The sequence below is a fragment of the Tubulanus polymorphus genome, chromosome 6, assembly GCF_964204645.1.
Source record: "Tubulanus polymorphus chromosome 6, tnTubPoly1.2, whole genome shotgun sequence".
Classification (NCBI taxonomy): domain Eukaryota; kingdom Metazoa; phylum Nemertea; class Palaeonemertea; order Tubulaniformes; family Tubulanidae; genus Tubulanus; species Tubulanus polymorphus.
The window spans coordinates 2613130-2631740 of NC_134030.1; the positions used below are offsets into that span (position 1 = coordinate 2613130).

Sequence of the window (18611 nt, forward strand, 5' to 3'; positions counted from 1 at the left end):
TAATATCTAAGCGATTGGTTAATTAGTAAATTGTCCTATCTATATCTTGATTGTCAGTTAAACAAGCCATATGAGGCCTGAAATATCAATCATTTCATCTAATATTGTAAATATTCAAGCAATCATTGCCCTAGCTATATTTCAATTTACTTTTAACAATATACCGGCCATAGAGCTTCAATAAAGTAGTGTGAGAATGGTGAGCTTGACCAGCATCTGTATCCTCACTAGTGCCTATGCATTCTACCCCAGATATGAAAAATCAACTTAGCTTTATGTATGTATGCATTCCTGTTGCCATGCAGGATGAGACTGCCAGGTTTGGTTGCGGCAGGTCTTTCGGTGTTTGGTTCATTCAACATGGAGTCTTTTGTGGGCACTTCTAGTGGGTAGATTTTAGATGGGCCTTTCCGGATTAACCTGAAATGAGTAGAAGAACGATATTCTGTAGTTACACAATCCTTTCTGTATCATACATTGTAATTTACACATGTATCAACTTAACTTTCAATATTACTGAGTTCAGTGTTCTTTTTTCGCCATCTTCTGTAGTCGCCTTCAGCATCTTCTTCTTCATCTTGGGAGTCCTGAAAAAAAAGAGAAGAGCGATGAAAACCTGGTACGGAACAAAACTAATGTCCGAAAGCTTTTCAGCTCTCCGTCGCCGGTCACATGCCGAGAACACCAGACAAAGAGCCAGCCAGGAATATACTGCCCTCTACACGCCCTCACACAGAACACAAAAACCAGGATGACGACGCCTTACTTTCACCATTTACCGACAGGGTGTGCCGGGTGACATCAGTAACTGACAAACCTATCAAATTGCCCAAGCCAAAAATAGGGCAGCGCAACTGGATTGCCCGCACTAGCATCAAAGGAAGACAAGACTTAGCCCTGCCCGAAGCAACCCACGCGGAACCAATGAATACTAACACTCAAGGGAAGACAGGGAAATTAATCCCTGCCCGAAGCAATCCCTTAAAAGGAATCAATGAAAATGCTAGCATCCAAGTGATCCCACAGTGAATCAATGAATCCTAGCACGCAAAGGAAGACAGGGAAATTAATCCCTGTCCGAAGCAATCCCTGAAAAGGAATCAATGAATACTAGTAGACAGTCCAACTTTACCACTCCATTTTTAACCTGTGCAATCCGACTGACTTGCCCGTCATTGACGTCACCCAGCACACTCTGTTGATACGTGGGGAGAGTGAGGTCTTGTCATCCTGGTTTTCGTGTTCCGTATGAGGGCATGTAGAGGGCAGCCATTTCCTGACCGACTCTTTGTCTGGCATCCTCGACATGTGACCGGCGAAGGAGAGCTGGCGCTTTCGGACATTAGTTTTGTTCCAGCAAACGTTGAAAATCGACATGGAAATCGGCCCTGAAAAATAAAACGGATTAGACCCTGAAAAATAAAACGGATTAATAAACACGGAACAGTACAGGACAGTATGGAGACGAACAGTAACACATAAAACATAAAGACGTCGTTCCTCAGGAAGCAGGAACAGGAGCGCAGCGAAGATCGCCAGGATCATGATCGCCAGGAGAATCCACGGAAGCATGTCTGCACAGTGTGAGAGAGCGGAGGTGAATGAGCTCGCCTATGCTTATACACTGTGGTCAGCTGGTGACGTATTCCAATTGTGATCAATAGCGCGTATGAATGTTATCAACAACTCTGAAAAACCGCAATTGTGTCTCTATTGTTGAATGGATTTACATTGAGAGCTTATAGGCCTAGAAGGTTCCACTGGGTTGAACACGCGCCAGTATCCAGCTGAACAATATCGTGGAAATATAAGGCCATAAAATAAATTATATACGGTACTTCATTACCAACAGCTCCCCTCCGAATCCGGAATCTTTAACCGCCGCCACCTGTTTTTTTTCTCAGATTTTATAATAATTCAAACTATAGACCGATAGCTCTCCAGTTACTAAGTTCACGCCAACAAAATCTTACACAAAAGTCATCTATTTTTTCTGCAAAACATTGCGTAAACACTTGAAGAAACGATCAGCTGATGCCGTCTGAACATTCGGTCGGACGCTGCGCGAGTTCACTAAGTTTATTGATTATTTTATAGTACACGTTCCAGCTGCACAGTCCCGCTTTGAGTTTTAGGCCAAAAGAAATGATACTTGTTTCTCATTCCCGGCCTGGTCAGAAATTAACGTTAAAAATCGTAAAAATACAATGCTACCTTAATACCTTCTTTCGAAGATGAAAATAAAAACCGGCAGGGTGGGTCAATTATGAGTTAGTCTAAGTCGTTGATGAGTAATTAGTCTAAGTCGTGGTTCCGTAACATCGACTGGTATTTAAACTCTAAGGACTAGTTGCATAGACAGGACATAAGTCCAAAAGTGGTCTTAAATCTTAAGACTGATCTTAAGATGTTAGATTTGCTATAGAACTAAATTGGTCTAAGAATATGCAACCGGCCCCAGTGTGCATTTCCGGACAGGAGTCTCGAAATCATATTGTGTGCCTTCTGTTAGCAAAGGGAGCATTTTGAACTCTTGTTTCTTAAAAAACCATTGTTTTTGCAGTGTTAAAAAAACCAGAATTAGTTTAGATACCGTATAAAGTAATTTTTATATTTTGTTCAGTGCTGATGATGGATGATGATGATGATTCTTGTCTTGGATTTGGAGAATATATTTTCGTTTACTTTTAGTTTTTTATTGCATCACTGACTTATTCACGTGATTGTATGATAAGTAATGGCGTTTCTTTGATTTACATAAAGCTTATATATATATATATATATACCGGAACGCTTTGAAGCCACGGGAGAAAAAGCCACGGTCAGGAATGATCCAAGGTTTTGGCTGCTAAACTAGGCAGACTGAGCCCCTCGCTTTATATTGTTTCCATTCTGGCTATTAGAAAAATAAGAGTTGACTTGCCCTGAAAATTGAAAAAAAAAACAGGAAGAGGAATGATCCAACATCTTTGACAAAAACCAGATCCTGTACTTGTAATTTTTTTAAGATTTTCAGTGGAAACTGTTTTTAAATAAAAATAAGGCCGGTGGAAATATGTCAAATTTCACTGATGGAAAAAATAAAATAAAATGCTGCCTGCCGCTGGCCTGGTCAATTTTTGGGCAGTTTTCCTTCATAAATATAAGGAACAAGGTATCATTTGGCCTTTGGCCTTGGTGAGGGATTGTTCAGTAAGGATTTAGCCTTCGGGAGATGCTATCCCCTAGTGTCGTCATATGTAGGCCCTATCAATTGATGCTTTATGCATGATTGTATTTTGTCATTGTTTGTCTCATGTGTAAATGTCAAGATTGGTCACTGTCTCCTTCGATGACAATGTTTTTACAACTTCTGATATATAAAAATCAAGTATTTATTTGCCGCTCAATGAATCTCCAATAAAGTCTCCAAGAAGGCGTACTAAAGGCGTACATTACATTGATCAAAAGGCGTACATTACCAGCAACATCGCATACATCATATTTGGTTAAAACGTTGTCACAGATTGCTCAACGATTCAACCGTGACGGGAGAGTCTGAACAAAATTTAGGGACAGGAATATCCAGATGGAATTATCCATAAATATTTTCTAAGCCGTCACGGATCAGGCTCTTTATTATTTTAGACATTAATTCCTGAAATATTGCAAAAACGTTTTCCGCTGCTGAATGGGAATTCTAAGTAGCGGCCCGCTACAACATTGGCCCTGTCGGGGACGTGCAGTCCGACTGACCATCTGGAACAAGAAAAATGGTAATTCCATCAATAAATACATATTATTTAGCATATAAACAACTTAATCGTGTCAAGAACTTCCCAATAGTGCCCAAAAGGAATTTAATTTGATCCATTTTCAATTTTTTTGTTGAAAGTTAGGGACATCAGATTAGCGAAGAATGATCCAGCCACCAGAACGCGCATCTCAGACGTTTTAATGATCAATATTTTCTTGGGGGAGGGCCCCAAACCCCGCCCTTCGTGACATCTGCGCGCCGCGGGTTCGGCGTCCGAGTGCTGTTCTATCTAGGATTTTCGTTGGAGTTATGGCGATGGGCGAAAGGTGGTATAACGAGTACACTATTTTACATATACTACGAAATGAACTGTGCACTAGGAAATTTTTGGCAATAGGTGAATTTGGCGGTTGGCGGTAGACGTGTACATCAATAGTTTCAATAAATTTGAATTTAAACTCGAACTCAGTGGCTACTTGTGTACTGTGATTTAGATTGAACTGTGCGATCCGGTCGCGCCAACCAATTAGCTGGTAGCTCGTCTCTGATCGACTAATCAAATCATTCCGGATTGGGCGTGGTCTTTATTTTGATTGGTGGCTTCAAAGTGATCAAGGGTTAATACTTTTTTACGGCATGTGCAGGTGGTATTATGAATCCGCGATTTGAAGTAAATTGTGGAGGCCAGGAAGTGTAAAATAATGAAGAAGTGTAGTGTCTTTTCGCTTTAATACTTCTCACTCATCCAAGTGTCCAAAGTCGTCTAGCTGAAGCCGTTGAATTGTGGTAAAGCCAAAGCCTGTGTAGAAATGTGTAAGCTCCATCATTTCATTTGGTAGGGCTAATAAATCACTCTGACTTCGACATATAGAGGCCTAAGATGGTCTGCAGTCCAGACTCTTCCCTACCTCCTCAGTACGGTACTACTAACTGAACAGTAGTGTGTCACTGTCAGCAGAGTAGGAAGAAAGATGCCGCGGTGATGGCATCGAATCCTGGGGAAAGACGAAAGTGGTCTGGCACAGAGTCAGCGGGGCCTAGCTCAAATTTTTCGGTCTAACTGCAGTTTGGGTCACCTATCCACTGGGTGGCGCTAGTGTTATTAAAGAATAGTGTTATGGTAAGGTTAGGTACATAACCATTAGGGACACCTAAACTGCAGTCATACCGAGGGTCCAGAAGGTTCCGTTTTACCCCTAGGGATAGGATTAGGGTTAGGTGAGGTACTATAAAAAAGATACTTAAAACATTCGGTTGGTTTTCAGCGAGCTCGGTGGTCTAGTGATATGATGCTGCGCTAATAATTCTTCCCGTGTTCGAGTCTCGTTCAATCCGCTCTAATTTCTCTAACTCTGTTCTCCACACTTTCCTTGAATTGTCTAAGTCGCGCATCTCTGTGCGCATGCGCGGTGTAAATCAGCCAATCAGCGACGATGTACGGTAAAATAGCAGAAATAAACACTTAGCCGTATATGGTAAAATATCCACTGCCCAAATTTCTTGACCCCCATCAATTAGTTAGTAGGGGTAGGCCTATCCTTCTTAACCGCAGTCTTACAGACATGGGTCATGATTTTATAACGTCAAAAGATATTATTATTAAATTTTAGATGAATAACAATGGCTGTGTTTGCTATGGTTACAGCATGGGTAGCGCCGGGACTGATCGATTCAATACCTGGCGGCAAAAAAGACGAATTCTTTCAAAAACTGCAGAGTGACACCGGAGTTGAATACACGTGTACGACCAATAATATCTGTTTAATTCAAGGTCAATGGGAGTGTATTAAACAGGCTCATTATGCGCTTGAAAGTCTTGATAATAGTCGTAAAACTGGAGAATTCTCCGACGCTCAAAAAGCAAACGAAACTTCTTCTGGCGGAGAAAAGTTTCTTACAAGCGGAAACTTGACATTTCCTCAATCCGCAGAAGACGATGTCAGCAGCGCGAGCTCGCCTCGACGACGCAACAATGCCATCGAAGCCGGTAACCTAGCGCAGGAATCCGTACGACGGTGGCAAACTAAATGTCAAAAAGACAAAGCCGACGCTCAGAATTTGAATTATTTCATTTATTCGCAACCGCCGCGAAAAGAACTCGTAGACGAGGATGAAAATGACGATAAAGATGACGATGATACGCTGCTGAAGAAATGCACGATTTTTAAAGTTCCCGGCGTCACGTTTCACGGTTTGACGAACAATCGCAACGATATCGAAGTCGTTAAAGAATCGACGATTAATTCGTCGTCGGAGTCGACTCCGCATCGACTGAAGACTCTAGCCGGCGAAATCGAAACGGACGAAGTAACCGTACGTAAGATCGGAATGGGAGAGAAAAATGATCGGAATGTGGCGAGCGATGAGGTAGAGGATGATAATGAAGGTCGAAATAAAGAAAAAGCGAAGAAAAAATCGAGCGAAAAGACGACCGAAAGTGATGGCGATGAAATCGATGCTGCTGAAACATCGACCGTTTGTCGTAAATTACAAACGAAAAAATCAGAAAAAGTAACATTCAATCACCGTCGCAAGGGGAATAAACCGACGAAACGCAAACGGTCGTCGTCGTCGGTCGGTGAAGATTATTACGATGATTTAGTGGAGATGACGGCGAAACCGGCGTATAATAAAACACGTCGCGTCACTCGGTCTACGACTCGATCGGCCGCACGAATCATCGCTACGAAACGCCGAAAAATCACATCGCCGCAACAAATGTTACCGGTCGTCGAGGAAACCGAAACGAATAATTCTCCGGACGATGCGGAAAAAGAAACAAAGAAAAGCAAATGCGAAATTTGCGGCTGCGAAACGGTCGATCAACGCAATCTGCTGCAGCACGTACAACGAGCTCATCACGAGAGGAATCATCGATGTGAAACGTGCGGTCGACGTTACGCGTTACTGAAAGATCTTACGATTCATCGTAAAACGCACAATGAACGTTACGTGTGTAACACGTGCGGTCGTGTTTATAAACAGGAATCCGTGTTGAAGAAACACATGTTAACGCACACGGCCGACTTCGTGAAACCGGTGTTTAAATGTACGGAATGCGAGCGCACGTTTTCGACGCGGTACACACTGACGACGCACACGGCTGCGGTACACCGCGGCGAGGCGACGTCGTTTCTGTGTCCGACGTGCGGTAAGAGTTTCACGCAGAAGCACACGCTCGTGGAACACCAGAACGTGCACCTCGGCGTTAAACCGTTCACGTGCGACGTGTGCGATATGCGATTCACGTTCTCTTCGTCGCTACGGCAACACAGAATGAAACACGACGCGGTTAAACGTTATAAATGCGTCGAATGCGGTAAAGATTTCACGCATCGCAATTCGCTGCGTTTGCACAAAGTGATTCATCAGAAAGAACGTCCGTTTCAGTGTCAGTTCTGCGGCCGATCGTTCACGCAGAAACAAGCGTTACAACGACACGAGCGAATACATCGCGGCGAGAGACCGTTCATCTGCGAGGTGTGCGGTCGTTCGTTTACCGATAACTCGACGTTACGTCGTCATATAAACACTCACAGTAAAACACCTGCGACGACGACGACGACACCTGCGAATTCGACCTCCGTTAAAATAACGGGGAATACTTCGACTCAAATTCCTCAGACGTCGCAACCTTTAATCAATCATTTATCCCCGTTATCTCTACCCGCATCAGCAGCAACGGCTCTACCGACCGAACATCCTCAATCTCCTCAGGTCAACAATCGATTGTCCCCGATCTCATCGTCGCGGCAACAATCTACGCTGACTATGTTGCCGTCGGTAACAATGCCGTCGTCGTCGATCGATATTCATCAGATGCAACTCGCGCCGCCGCATCAACATCCGCTACATCATCATCATTCTCATCATCATCACCAGCAGCAGCAACATTTACACCCTCAACAACATCATCTACAGCATCCTCAGCATCAGCAGCTGCCGCAGCCTCCTCCGACTATTCATCAACAGATGTTACACCCGGGACAGCAGTATAGCATCGCAGCAGCGGCAGCAGCAGTGCCACCTATATCTAATAGTGTATATCATACAGGATTATACGATGATTCAGTAATGATTCCGATGTCAATGATGACTAATGAAGATACAATTCCGATGCATTATTAACTGTTAATTTACTTGCAATTTAATGTGTCAAAATTAGTTCAACTCGATGTCTCGAAATCGCTTTCGGTAGGGAGTCGAACGAGTGATGAATAATAGTATATCTTGAAAAATAGTACCGGAATATATATACAGTCAGCCCCCGATATACCGCCCACATCGGTACCGAACGATTTTGGCGGTATAGAGTATGGCGGTTTATGGGGGGTTTTTTACTATGTGTGTGTATTGAGATGTACATTGAGAAAACCTGGCGGTAGGCGGGGGTGGTGGTTAATGGGAGGGAGGTATATCGGGGGTTGACTGTATATCAGAGCGCGATTGATTTCACTGAGTCACTTCAGCCTCATCAGGTAGGCTATAGTTTACCGGTATGAAATAGAATATGTTTGGAAAGGCATATTATTCAACAGTAGATAACTATTGGAACTATAACTAATACGACAATATGAATATGAAGATTTACACGGATCAATACTAGACGTGAGGCATCACTTGCGCAATAAATGTGAGTTCAGTTTAGGTTAGCAAGGATTCTACGAGTAAGGCCTGCTTGATTGAAAATTCAAAATCATATGGTCTGAAAATGAGTTTAACTCAATGTCTCAAAATGAGTTCGGTAAAAGCATTCCCTCAATAAAACATTTCGCCCAGAAATCGAGGGTGGGTCCAAAATTTGAGACGATATCCTATGGAGATAGAGTAAAATATGTAGCATGTATGTCTTCCCACATGATTTTAATGCTTCGAAATTGCTGATGATTTTAAACGAATACCATGTTATAGATTCTGCTAATATCGGTGAAAATGTTTTTAATTTGTATCAATCTCGGAAGTTTAGTTTGTAGACTTGATTCAATGGTCGTTAATTGTTAGTTTACATATTTATAAACAGGTAAATTGCGTGTGCCATAATATTATATATACTTGGACTCTATGTTTGTTAAAAACTAAAAGGCCACATGCCCAATATATAGAATATCGTGTATAAGTTGTTGTTAGTTTAATACATTTAATGTATTTGTGATTAGGAAGTAATTGTTGTAAGAAATAATCATGAATTATAAAGAACAATTAGATTTTAGTAGAAGCGCTCTTGAATTGTATATTTTGAGTATACAATGGTATCTTTTTTAGGCATTGTATTATGACCATTATATTTATAGTTTTTGCTTCATTTGATACAATAAAACGATATCTATCTGAATAAAAAGATTTCAAATTAAATTTATTTTAACTTCAGCTTTTCCAGCAGGATAGAATAACTTCGTATTCCTGTTCCATCATTTCTGAGGTTTTCAATAAGTCTTTGGCTTGGTGTGTTGGTGGTTAGTTGTCATTGTGGTCACGGTCGGAGTGCTCGTTCCTTTCGATTGGCCACTCGTTTTAGCAATCTAGAAACCGAAGCTGGGCTAAAAATATATCTATTTCCTTTCTTTCTCTTCATCAGAGTAATCTAACTTGTGGAATAATTTCTTTTCTGAGAACGAGGCATCTTTCATATGTATGGCATCAGGGTTACGATAGTGGTGGAGTATTCCTTGACAGGACATAGGCTGAGAGGGCAACAAGTGTGATCATATAGGTGGAGCACTCCCGACTAAATATGTATGGTGAACCAGGCATAAGGCGTATATTTCACCCGGACCTGGATTCAGCCACAGAGATTAGAATTGGCTCAGAAATATCACTCTATCTTAAAAAAAAACACTTTGATAAGCGAATGCATGACATTCTAAACTGAACTAATCAAAGGAATCCAACTAGGCCTATACAATTCAATTCAACTATATTCTAGCTGCGGCAAGTGAGTCCAATATAAAATGGCCGCCGAAGTTGCAGAGGGAAATTTGGTAGGCATTTTCAAACTATTTCAGGCTATTGGTGCTTTAATTTTACATGTTTCAACCATCATCAGTTAATCATAACGTAGAGTAAACTCATTAGCAATTGACTAATTAACTGTGTGAATTTTTAGAGCTCCCGATTTTAATCAGCAGTCGTTTAAAGTAACGAATCGAATGTGCAGTTTGTATGTAGATTGCTAATTACCGCAATTATCCTTTTAAATTTTTAGGTTTTTTTTTTCAGAATATCCGAAAAATGGACGAAGCCTTCCAAAGAGCGTATGATGTATGACGTCATTTATTTCTTAGAGACTTTCAGATGAGATTTTCGTGCTAATTTAGTAAAATTTCGAATTTAGCAAATGTCAAAAGCCAAAGGGTCTGGTCAAGAAGATTCCTCATTAGCTAAAACAATGAATATAATGGTTTTATTGGTTGCTATTTTCAGAGTGAAATGAACGCCTGGGATGAAGTAAATAGAGATCTTCGTCATTATGGATTACAACCAATTTCTGCCCTGCATCCAGCTCATTTAACCACTCAAAATGGTAAACAAAATTCTTTGATATGAATACCTCCGTTAATTCCCCCTATGACATCATTAAGTCGTTGTTAAAGTAATTGTGTTCTGTTTTGATAAAAATAAAAATCGACAGTAGATTTGTAGAAAACTTTATTTTCTAACAGTTTTGGGGTTGCTTGTAAACCCCAAACCAAAATGATACAATAATGAATTACACAGTAATTCAAAAATATAGAAGTTTAGAATTAATTGTTAGATGATAAACTTTCCTATAGGGCCAATATCTACTGTGTGTTTTTATTTGTTAACTCTACGCTGATATTAATATCAGTTCAGTATAGTCATGTTCTGTTGTGTTGATAGAGATTATATTCATGGATCCGATGATGATGCGGTCAATTCGTCATAGTTTAAATACGTTGATGTTAGATTGCGAGCGACGTCAGAATCTAGTTCAAGATTTGATCCTCAATAATAATAAACTCAGGTTCGTTGAAAAAAAGGCTACTTACCTGAATTGCCGCTGTGATTTCAGTAGAATTTTACTCAAAATGGTCTGGTGAATTTTTCTTTATTTGTCTTTTTTTTTAAGGGATGATTTGAAACAGCAAAATGAAATGGCTGAAAACTATGAACAGCGCGCTAAAGATCTAAAACTGATGCTGGAAAGTTCGAAATATAAATTAAAGGTAAGAAAAAACTTCATATAAACGCAGACATATCACACTTTGAAATGTGTTAATAGTTTCACAGTATAAATTTTACACAAAAAAAACATGGAAAACTCAGGGAATTTAGATGTGCTTATAACCGCAAAAAATGAATGAATTGTAACATTTCAAACCAAAAAATTTCTCTGATTCAATCAAGGGAATTTTGTGTAATTCTGTGAAAAAAAATCGGCAAGAATTCCGAGGATTAGTAAATGATATTTATTTGCAGGAGTTGGAGGAAGATAACTCGTTGGAGCGTTCACTGTTGGAGGAACGCGAAGAAAAATTGCGTAATACAAAACACGTCGTACAATCACAGAACAAACAACTAGATCGAAAACTACAACTTCAGCAGGATGAAATATCACGATTGAGAAATAAAATCAAACTCATTAATGAACAGGTAAAATAGACACAGTAAATAATAACAAATTCAACCCTCTGCTCAGTTCAGTATCACAGCCCAATCGGAGGCAGTATGCAGGCCTACCCCTGTGGTTGAAGTTTGTAATTTTCGCTACTGAATCCAGTTCTGTAAATTCTAATTGATAAGCATGGACTTCAGTAGTCAAAATGAAGGTCAATCTGTATAATTTCTAAACCCAACACTAGAAGAGGACTACTACCACAATTTATGATATCTAAAATCATTTTTCGGACAGTTTTGAGAATAGATTCATCGGAGAATCAATATGCAGTTACCATTGTGTATTATCTGGATTCCTTCCGACTCCTCTAATCCCTCAAAACCCCTCTAATACCAAAATTAAATTTTTGGGCTTAAAAAATCTTCAAATTCTGGGTTTTAGCTCTTGGCCCCTCATATTGTAAAGATGTGCATTTAAAAAAACTTTTCAAGGGTTCCTCAAAGGTTTTTTCTATTTTGTGCCAGTGAGTGAAGACGTTCATTGCGTCTTAGTAAAAATCCCAGTAGTCGCTGTGATTGCTGTGTACGCGATGAATTAGAATTTTATACACGGCATTAATTTCGAATCGCTTTATTATTTCAGGATGAAAATCGCATAAAACGTCAGAGACAAGTATTCGAGAAACTGAAACGTCGATCCGTTCGTTCGCACAATCCTCACGATGAGAAACTACTCGATATCATCGATAATTACGAAACACAAATTCAACATCTTCAAAAACAACTCGATTTACGCGACACTGATTCCGATGTTGATGACGACGACGATGATATTACTCCTCCTCCGTCTGTCAAACAGAACGATTCGTCTTCACATTACAAACGATTGTTTAAGGTACATTTTGCGATAATATTAAAACCCTTTCGGTGTATCTACACTACAGTGCACGACACTGCAGCCTTATACCTGTTATTCAACGCACTGAGGTGGAATGGTTAAAAATTTTCAAATTATCTCCAGGACCCGGTTCCACAGTAGTTAACTCTTGAGTTAAAATTAGTTCATTTTGAATGAGTTAACTCTGAGTTAAATCTTAACTCAGAACTGTGGAACTGGACCCAGCACTTTCGTGTATTACTTAGTGACTACTGAAAGGGTTAAAACCCATCAAATTTGATTTAGAAGTAGACGCACTATAGCCGTGAACCTGTTATTCAACGCACTGAGATGGGATAGTTAAAACTTTTCGAATTATCTCAAGCACTTTTAGGTATTAATTAGCAGAGCTGCCAACTGTTCTTGATTTTCAGTATTTGTTACTCTTTTATAATGAGAAATACTGATTAGATTCGTTTGATGCATTTGAACAGAAATATGAAAGATGTTTAATACTGAGGGTCTCACTGTTGATTACGGATTGATTTGAACATTTTCTTTAATATTTCTATTAAATGTTACTGAAAAAAATTCAATATGTCAGTTTTCAGACGTTGGCAGACCTGAATTACTGGTAGTGACTACAGAGTTAAAACCCATTGAATTTCATTTAGAAGATGAAATGAAATTTATATATCTTGAATTGAAATGAAGGATTTACCAAATCATTCAAGTTCAACATGATTGATAAGTTTTCTCTGTATTTTTTATAGACGTATGAGAAGGAACTGCACGACAGTAAACAGGTTATAAAAGATTTGGAAGATCGAAATGAACTGATTAAAATGGAACTCGATTCCAGGTAATTTAACCCACATTTCATATACTTAATTTTAAGCGTTATAACAGACTGTTTACCCTAGACTATTTTGTCTGGGATAATCACACCTCTTCAGGAGTTCATGTAAATATGATTCTGATCATCAAATTAATCCTGTTCCTGGACCAAGTTCCACAATTGTAGTTGGAGTTAACTCCAGTTAAAGTTAGTTCATTTTCAATGTTTTAACCCAGGGGCTAATCTCAACTCAGAACTGCGGAACTGGACCCTGGTGGGTGCGTAGGATGTGCTATTTTCCTGTTATGTTCCCTGTGAGGGTTCCCCAAAAATTGCACCCTTACCCACCATTGCTAGTAGGCGGTGCGTGAGTGGTATGTGATACCTGATTGGTGTCAGCAAGCCTGTTCTCACTACACGGTCATTGAACATGCGTGCTCCCCCAGACAACGACGGTTAGATTAACAGTGGGCATTCACTTGTATTTGTCAATGTTTGTGAACCTTCAGTAAAATGGTGTTTGAAACAATTACAACATTAAAGATTCTAATTAAAATTTTCTTAATCATCGGCCTATATTCAACGTCACCTTTAAATGAGCTGTTTTATTTCCAGATTTATAGCTTTCAAATAGTCAACAGGAAATTAACCCTTATCCCAGAAAACTGTCTAAATGATTCCTAGTTGTTCATCTATAATATTTGATTCTACCAATTGGTGGAGCCACTGTATTTTACCCACAATAATATTTTGCCCAAAGAGAATAGAGATCCAAGGGCCGGTCGCACAGTCATGGTTTAGAGCAGGCTTTTATTCTATACCCAATCTAACAACTTGGGACAAATCTTAAGATTTAAGACAATTTTCAGACTTATTTAATGACTGTGCATCTGACCCCAGGGGGTTCACTGAAGTGACTACAGTAAGACCCTCAATATTTTGAGTGCCTCACTTTGAAGGCAAAATGAATCATATACTGTGTAACGAAAGCTGAATTTGGTATAAATAATTCTGTAGAATTAGAAATAATTCCTGTTTAACAATTAACCTTAAGATACTGGTTAAGATGCGCTCAATACGATGCCTCCGTATCCCAAGTTTGACCTAGATATTTACTGTTATTCTTACAGACCTCTGATGAAAGATTTCCGCACGCTGCAGGCACGAAATAAAAAACTCGAGAAAATCATCGCGAAACATAAAATCAACGTCACCGAAGAGAGAATAGAGACTACAGGAATAGATCGTAAATATAGCACGTTAGCGGAAGATATCGATTATCTGCCGCTCGGTCACTGCAGACATCATCTTAAACAAATCTGTTCAAAATTCGGATTAATGGATTTGGCGGACGTGATGCCACAAATCGGTAAAAATCTCAAACAAGTCGAAATTCAACCTAAACTTGAACAGGTAATTAGATTAGTGTTTTAGCTTCTCTCGAGGATCTAGTGCCACCAGGGGCCAGTCGCATAGTCATGGCTTAGACTGAAGACCAGTCTAAGACCAACTTAGTTCTATAGCCAATCTAACAACTTAAGACCAGTCTTAAGATTTAAGACCACTTTCGGACTTAAGTCACGGCTGTGGAACTGGCCCCAGGTTCTAGGTTTAAACTTTGACTCTTTATTTTAGATATTATGATCATCACCAAACATAAACTCTTAGGGATCGGGGAAAGTCAGGGCAATTTGTTGAGATTGCTGAATCGGACATTAAATCTAACTGTTTCTATATTGTCTAACATTTTTGACTGTGCTAATTAATAGGAATGTTAGCAGATCAAGTCAGGAAATAGTCAGGGAAAAAGCGTGTCAAATAAAAGTGGCAACCATGTTGAATCATCTGAATGGAATAGATTGATTGTTTGTATTTTCTAGTTTGCTCGTGATGTGTTGAATATAGTAAACTCGAGAAACGCACTACGGCCTCCTAACAATGATGATCTACAGCCTGTTTCACCGGCGAAAGCGCACGCTGTTTGGTGCGAACAAACGTGGGCTCATGTTATACCTACTCTTCAACACTGGTTAGAACAGTTGTCTAGTTTAAAGGTTTGTGTTCAAATATTTTAACCCTTTCAGTGCTGGTTAATTAATACCCTATAGTGCTGAAGATAATTTGAAAATTCTGAAAAATTCCACCCTAGTGTGTTTAATAACGGGAATACCGCTATAGTGCGTCTACACCGCGGTGCGGTATATCGTTAGTTACTAGTATTTCACTATGTTTGACAGGTGCTGCCATCTTTAAAGAGAGATAATTAGTAATTACTAATTAAATCAATACACGAATCACTGATTCGTACACCGCACTGCGGTGTAGACGCACTGAAAGGGTTAACCGTTAAACTCTCGAGATAATTCTTTGAGATGTTTGTGGAAATATTCTTCTGACCCTAATGAATTATCATCACCATTTGGTTGGACAAATATTGTCCGACTTGAATGGCTGGTCAGACAGTCTCCTGACTGTAGTCCAGACAGCAATGAGAGATACATCGAGATATTTGTTATTTTGTAGGAATTGAAACAGTCAGTGAAACGTCTTGCGATTCATTTGATTCCGTGGAAACCGATTCGTTTTACGGACGATTCCGACATGTACGACGTGATAGAGGCGATCGATGATCTGAGCAATGAGGATTTCAAATTTGACAAAGTAAGAAATAGGATTTGATTTATCAGCACCGGTTCAATAGATCTACTAATCACAGGGTGGTCACTTACTTACCTTCAAATCAGGGAAAAGTCTGGGAATGTTGAGATTGCTAGATTGCGCGTAAACAAACAGTTTTTACAGGGTGACCACGAATCTGGAAAACAGGGAAAACACAGGGAAATGATTTTTCTCATGGAAAACACAGGGAAATTGGTAAAAATCTGGAAAACACAGGGAAATTACTTTTGTCTCTTTGTTTTCACCGCGAATGTTTACAATTGTCTACCTGATTATATATCGAGGATCATATGGTAAGTAATACAAAGTTATAGCGCCACTTTCTAACAAATTTGTAAAATCACAGCGGAGCTATATCAGACGATAGGCTGCTTGTCTTTAATTTTATATTTGTCATGGTCTCCATATGACGCCCAGCACAGGGAAAATCAACTTTTCACAGGGAAAACACAGGGAATTTGCAAGTGGGTGGTTTGTTGTCACCCTGTTTTATGTCTTATGTATTTGACTGCGTTAATTGATGGGATTCTTAGTAGATCGAGTCACTCGTAAAACAACGCGCTTTTCAGGAAATGATCTGGGGAAAGGCAAGTAAAAAAAAAGTTGCCCCTTGAATCAACTGATCAATTAACATTTGTCCAATTACCGGTAATTAAATCCAGTTGATAAAGAGACTTTAATAGGAAAATGGACTGGAGAATTCCTTCTTGACCAGTCTGATTTTTGGTGCGATGTTAGTTTCACCGTTTTAAACGAGAAGGGCGGAGAAATGAATACAGATTTTTTACCCTCCGTTATTTGACGTTGATACGATTTTCGATGTGATATTTCAGGATTCGATCCCGGAGACGAAACCTCCGCCGCCGCCGATGATGGAAGCGATGATCGCGCACTTTCAGAAACTGTTCGACGTCCCGTCGTTATCGGGAGTTTATCCGCGAATGAATGAGATTTATAGTAAATTAGGAGAAGTTCACAACGTAATGCATTCTATAAAGACTCTTCTGGCGCTCGGTGAGTTTAACATTGAATGCTATAGTATCAATAATCAATTGGTTTTAATTAAATTTCAGTAGCGCCATTTTCACAGTGATACAACAGTGTTTTCCATTAACCCTTTTACTGCGCATGGCGCACAAGACTGGCACCTGATGTGCATGTCATTCACGTTTTGATTTTGAGCTCCAACCCGCATATAGCAAACAGTAAAGAAACGTGTATGAGATAATTTTGGTAGGAAATAGAATTAAGAATACAGATTTTTTTTTTTAAATGCAATACGCGCTGGGTAGTGCAAGCGCGTATGCTACCACAGGGGTAAACAGTTATTTTAATTCCGATGAGAGAAATCCCAGAATAGATCCAACCAAAAATGAACAAGTTCTATAGTAAAATGATATATTTCGAGCAACCTATCGGCTAAAAATACTATAAGCCATCATCAGTTGTAATCAAATCAGGCGTACTCATTAATTCCCCCATTTTGTGGAATTTGTTTCAAGTCTATCATGAAGTAAAAACGAGTGCGTAATTTATGTTTTAGATGAAGATTGCAAATCGTCCTGCGTCGTCGATACGGTCGGTAAACTGTGTCAGTTACAAAACGCGGCCACCGCCGAGCAACTCGAAGGTCTACTCAACGGCGACGACCTCGACCTCATACTGCAGAAGTTGGAGATGTACGACGAGTTTTTCCCGGCGTTCGAAGAAACGGTGACGAAATTGATGGAAATTCTCGAGATTCAGAGAATGGAGCAGATAATACCCGCTGTGAGGGCTGTGAAATTACTCGCATCATAGAAACAACAACTGTCTCTTCCGATATTAATGATCATTGCATTTATATTTTATTCTGTATTTAACTCAAAGCTGAATCACAATATCCATGATTAAACAACAAGTGTAAAATCCCACAATTGTTGAAAGACTAAAAGTTAAAGAAAATTGATACCTTGTTTCTGCGTTCTGCTGAGCTTAAAAGTTGATCTAGCCGGCCGCCTATCTACCCTGTACATTACTTTTTTTAAATCGTGATCAATTTTACCAATTTTCAATTTGACCCGGCCGCTGCGTAGAAACTAGGTATCATTTTTGTTTAGCGAAAAAAATGATAGAAATATCTCTGGTATAGAAATATCTCCTACCACCCCTCTTCAGCCTAAAATGCTATGTCAACTAAATACACAGTATATACATGTACATGTAGAGATTCGTGCCTTTTGTGGGATTTTACAGTTTTTAGTCGACACCGTCTTATGTCTTACGAGGCAGGTTTTGATTGAACTTATTCCATATAGGAACGAATATCAATTCCGGATTACAAACTCTACCACGCGCCGGAATCTCTTGATCTTGTATTCTGGTCGAAATGAATGAGTCAGTAGAGAATTGTGAAGTCGGTAAAGACCAATCAAGACCTGCCTAGAATTCCATTCAGAATTAGCCAGTTGTTTTGGTACTGCTTTAAATATTTCACTAAGTTGAAAAAGAAATATTTTAGTCAGATTAATCAGTTGTAATACTTAATACATTCCATACATGAATATCCTCATTTATACTCAGTATTAAACACTTTAATCTATGCATCATTTAGATATTCAGCTGATCAATTTCTGTGGACAGATTTTGAAGATTGCTATTAATATGTTATATTTTAACCATGTAGTACAGTTTATGTTTTAGTCTTCCGAATTATGAGAATTAGTTTTATCTGCAGACTGCTGGACAGTCTCGGCGATGTAGTAGTACTCATTATTTTATGTTAATTTTAAGGCAGACGGAATTTAGATTTTAGAACAAATGGATTTGTGTTAAGAAACGTCTCATGAATATTGTGTTTTTTTATTGGCATTATTAGTAGCAAAGGATTTGAATTGCTGACTATTTCTGATTTGCCATTTATGGTT

At 39.3% G+C, this 18611-nt stretch overlaps 2 protein-coding genes and 1 non-coding gene across 4 annotated transcripts; 2 read left to right on the plus strand and 1 right to left on the minus strand.

Annotated features, from left to right (window-relative positions):
* Positions 1-5604: 5604 nt before the first annotated feature.
* LOC141906973 (uncharacterized) lies at positions 5605-8947 on the plus strand. The gene has a single exon (XM_074796484.1). It carries the CDS (start codon positions 6065-6067, stop codon positions 7862-7864), a length of 1800 nt encoding a protein of 599 aa, XP_074652585.1. The 5' UTR covers positions 5605-6064; the 3' UTR covers positions 7865-8947.
* Positions 8948-9616: 669 nt separating this feature from the next.
* Positions 9617-18611, plus strand: LOC141906877 (centrosomal protein of 70 kDa-like). Of its 2 annotated transcripts, none has more exons than XM_074796327.1 (13): positions 9617-9714; positions 9953-9994; positions 10157-10256; positions 10595-10718; positions 10824-10920; positions 11174-11347; positions 11955-12206; positions 12962-13050; positions 14157-14439; positions 14907-15080; positions 15550-15687; positions 16539-16719; positions 17249-18611. In XM_074796327.1, exons 1-13 carry the CDS (start codon positions 9685-9687, stop codon positions 17503-17505), a joined length of 1941 nt encoding a protein of 646 aa, XP_074652428.1. In that variant the 5' UTR covers positions 9617-9684; the 3' UTR covers positions 17506-18611. The 2 variants fall into 2 exon arrangements, with proteins under 2 accessions (XP_074652428.1, XP_074652429.1); XM_074796328.1 differs by having other exon boundaries at positions 9698-9714; positions 9939-9994.
* On the minus strand, positions 13348-13483 carry LOC141907923 (U4atac minor spliceosomal RNA). The gene has a single exon (XR_012619560.1). It is a non-coding gene; the product is annotated as a U4atac minor spliceosomal RNA (small nuclear RNA).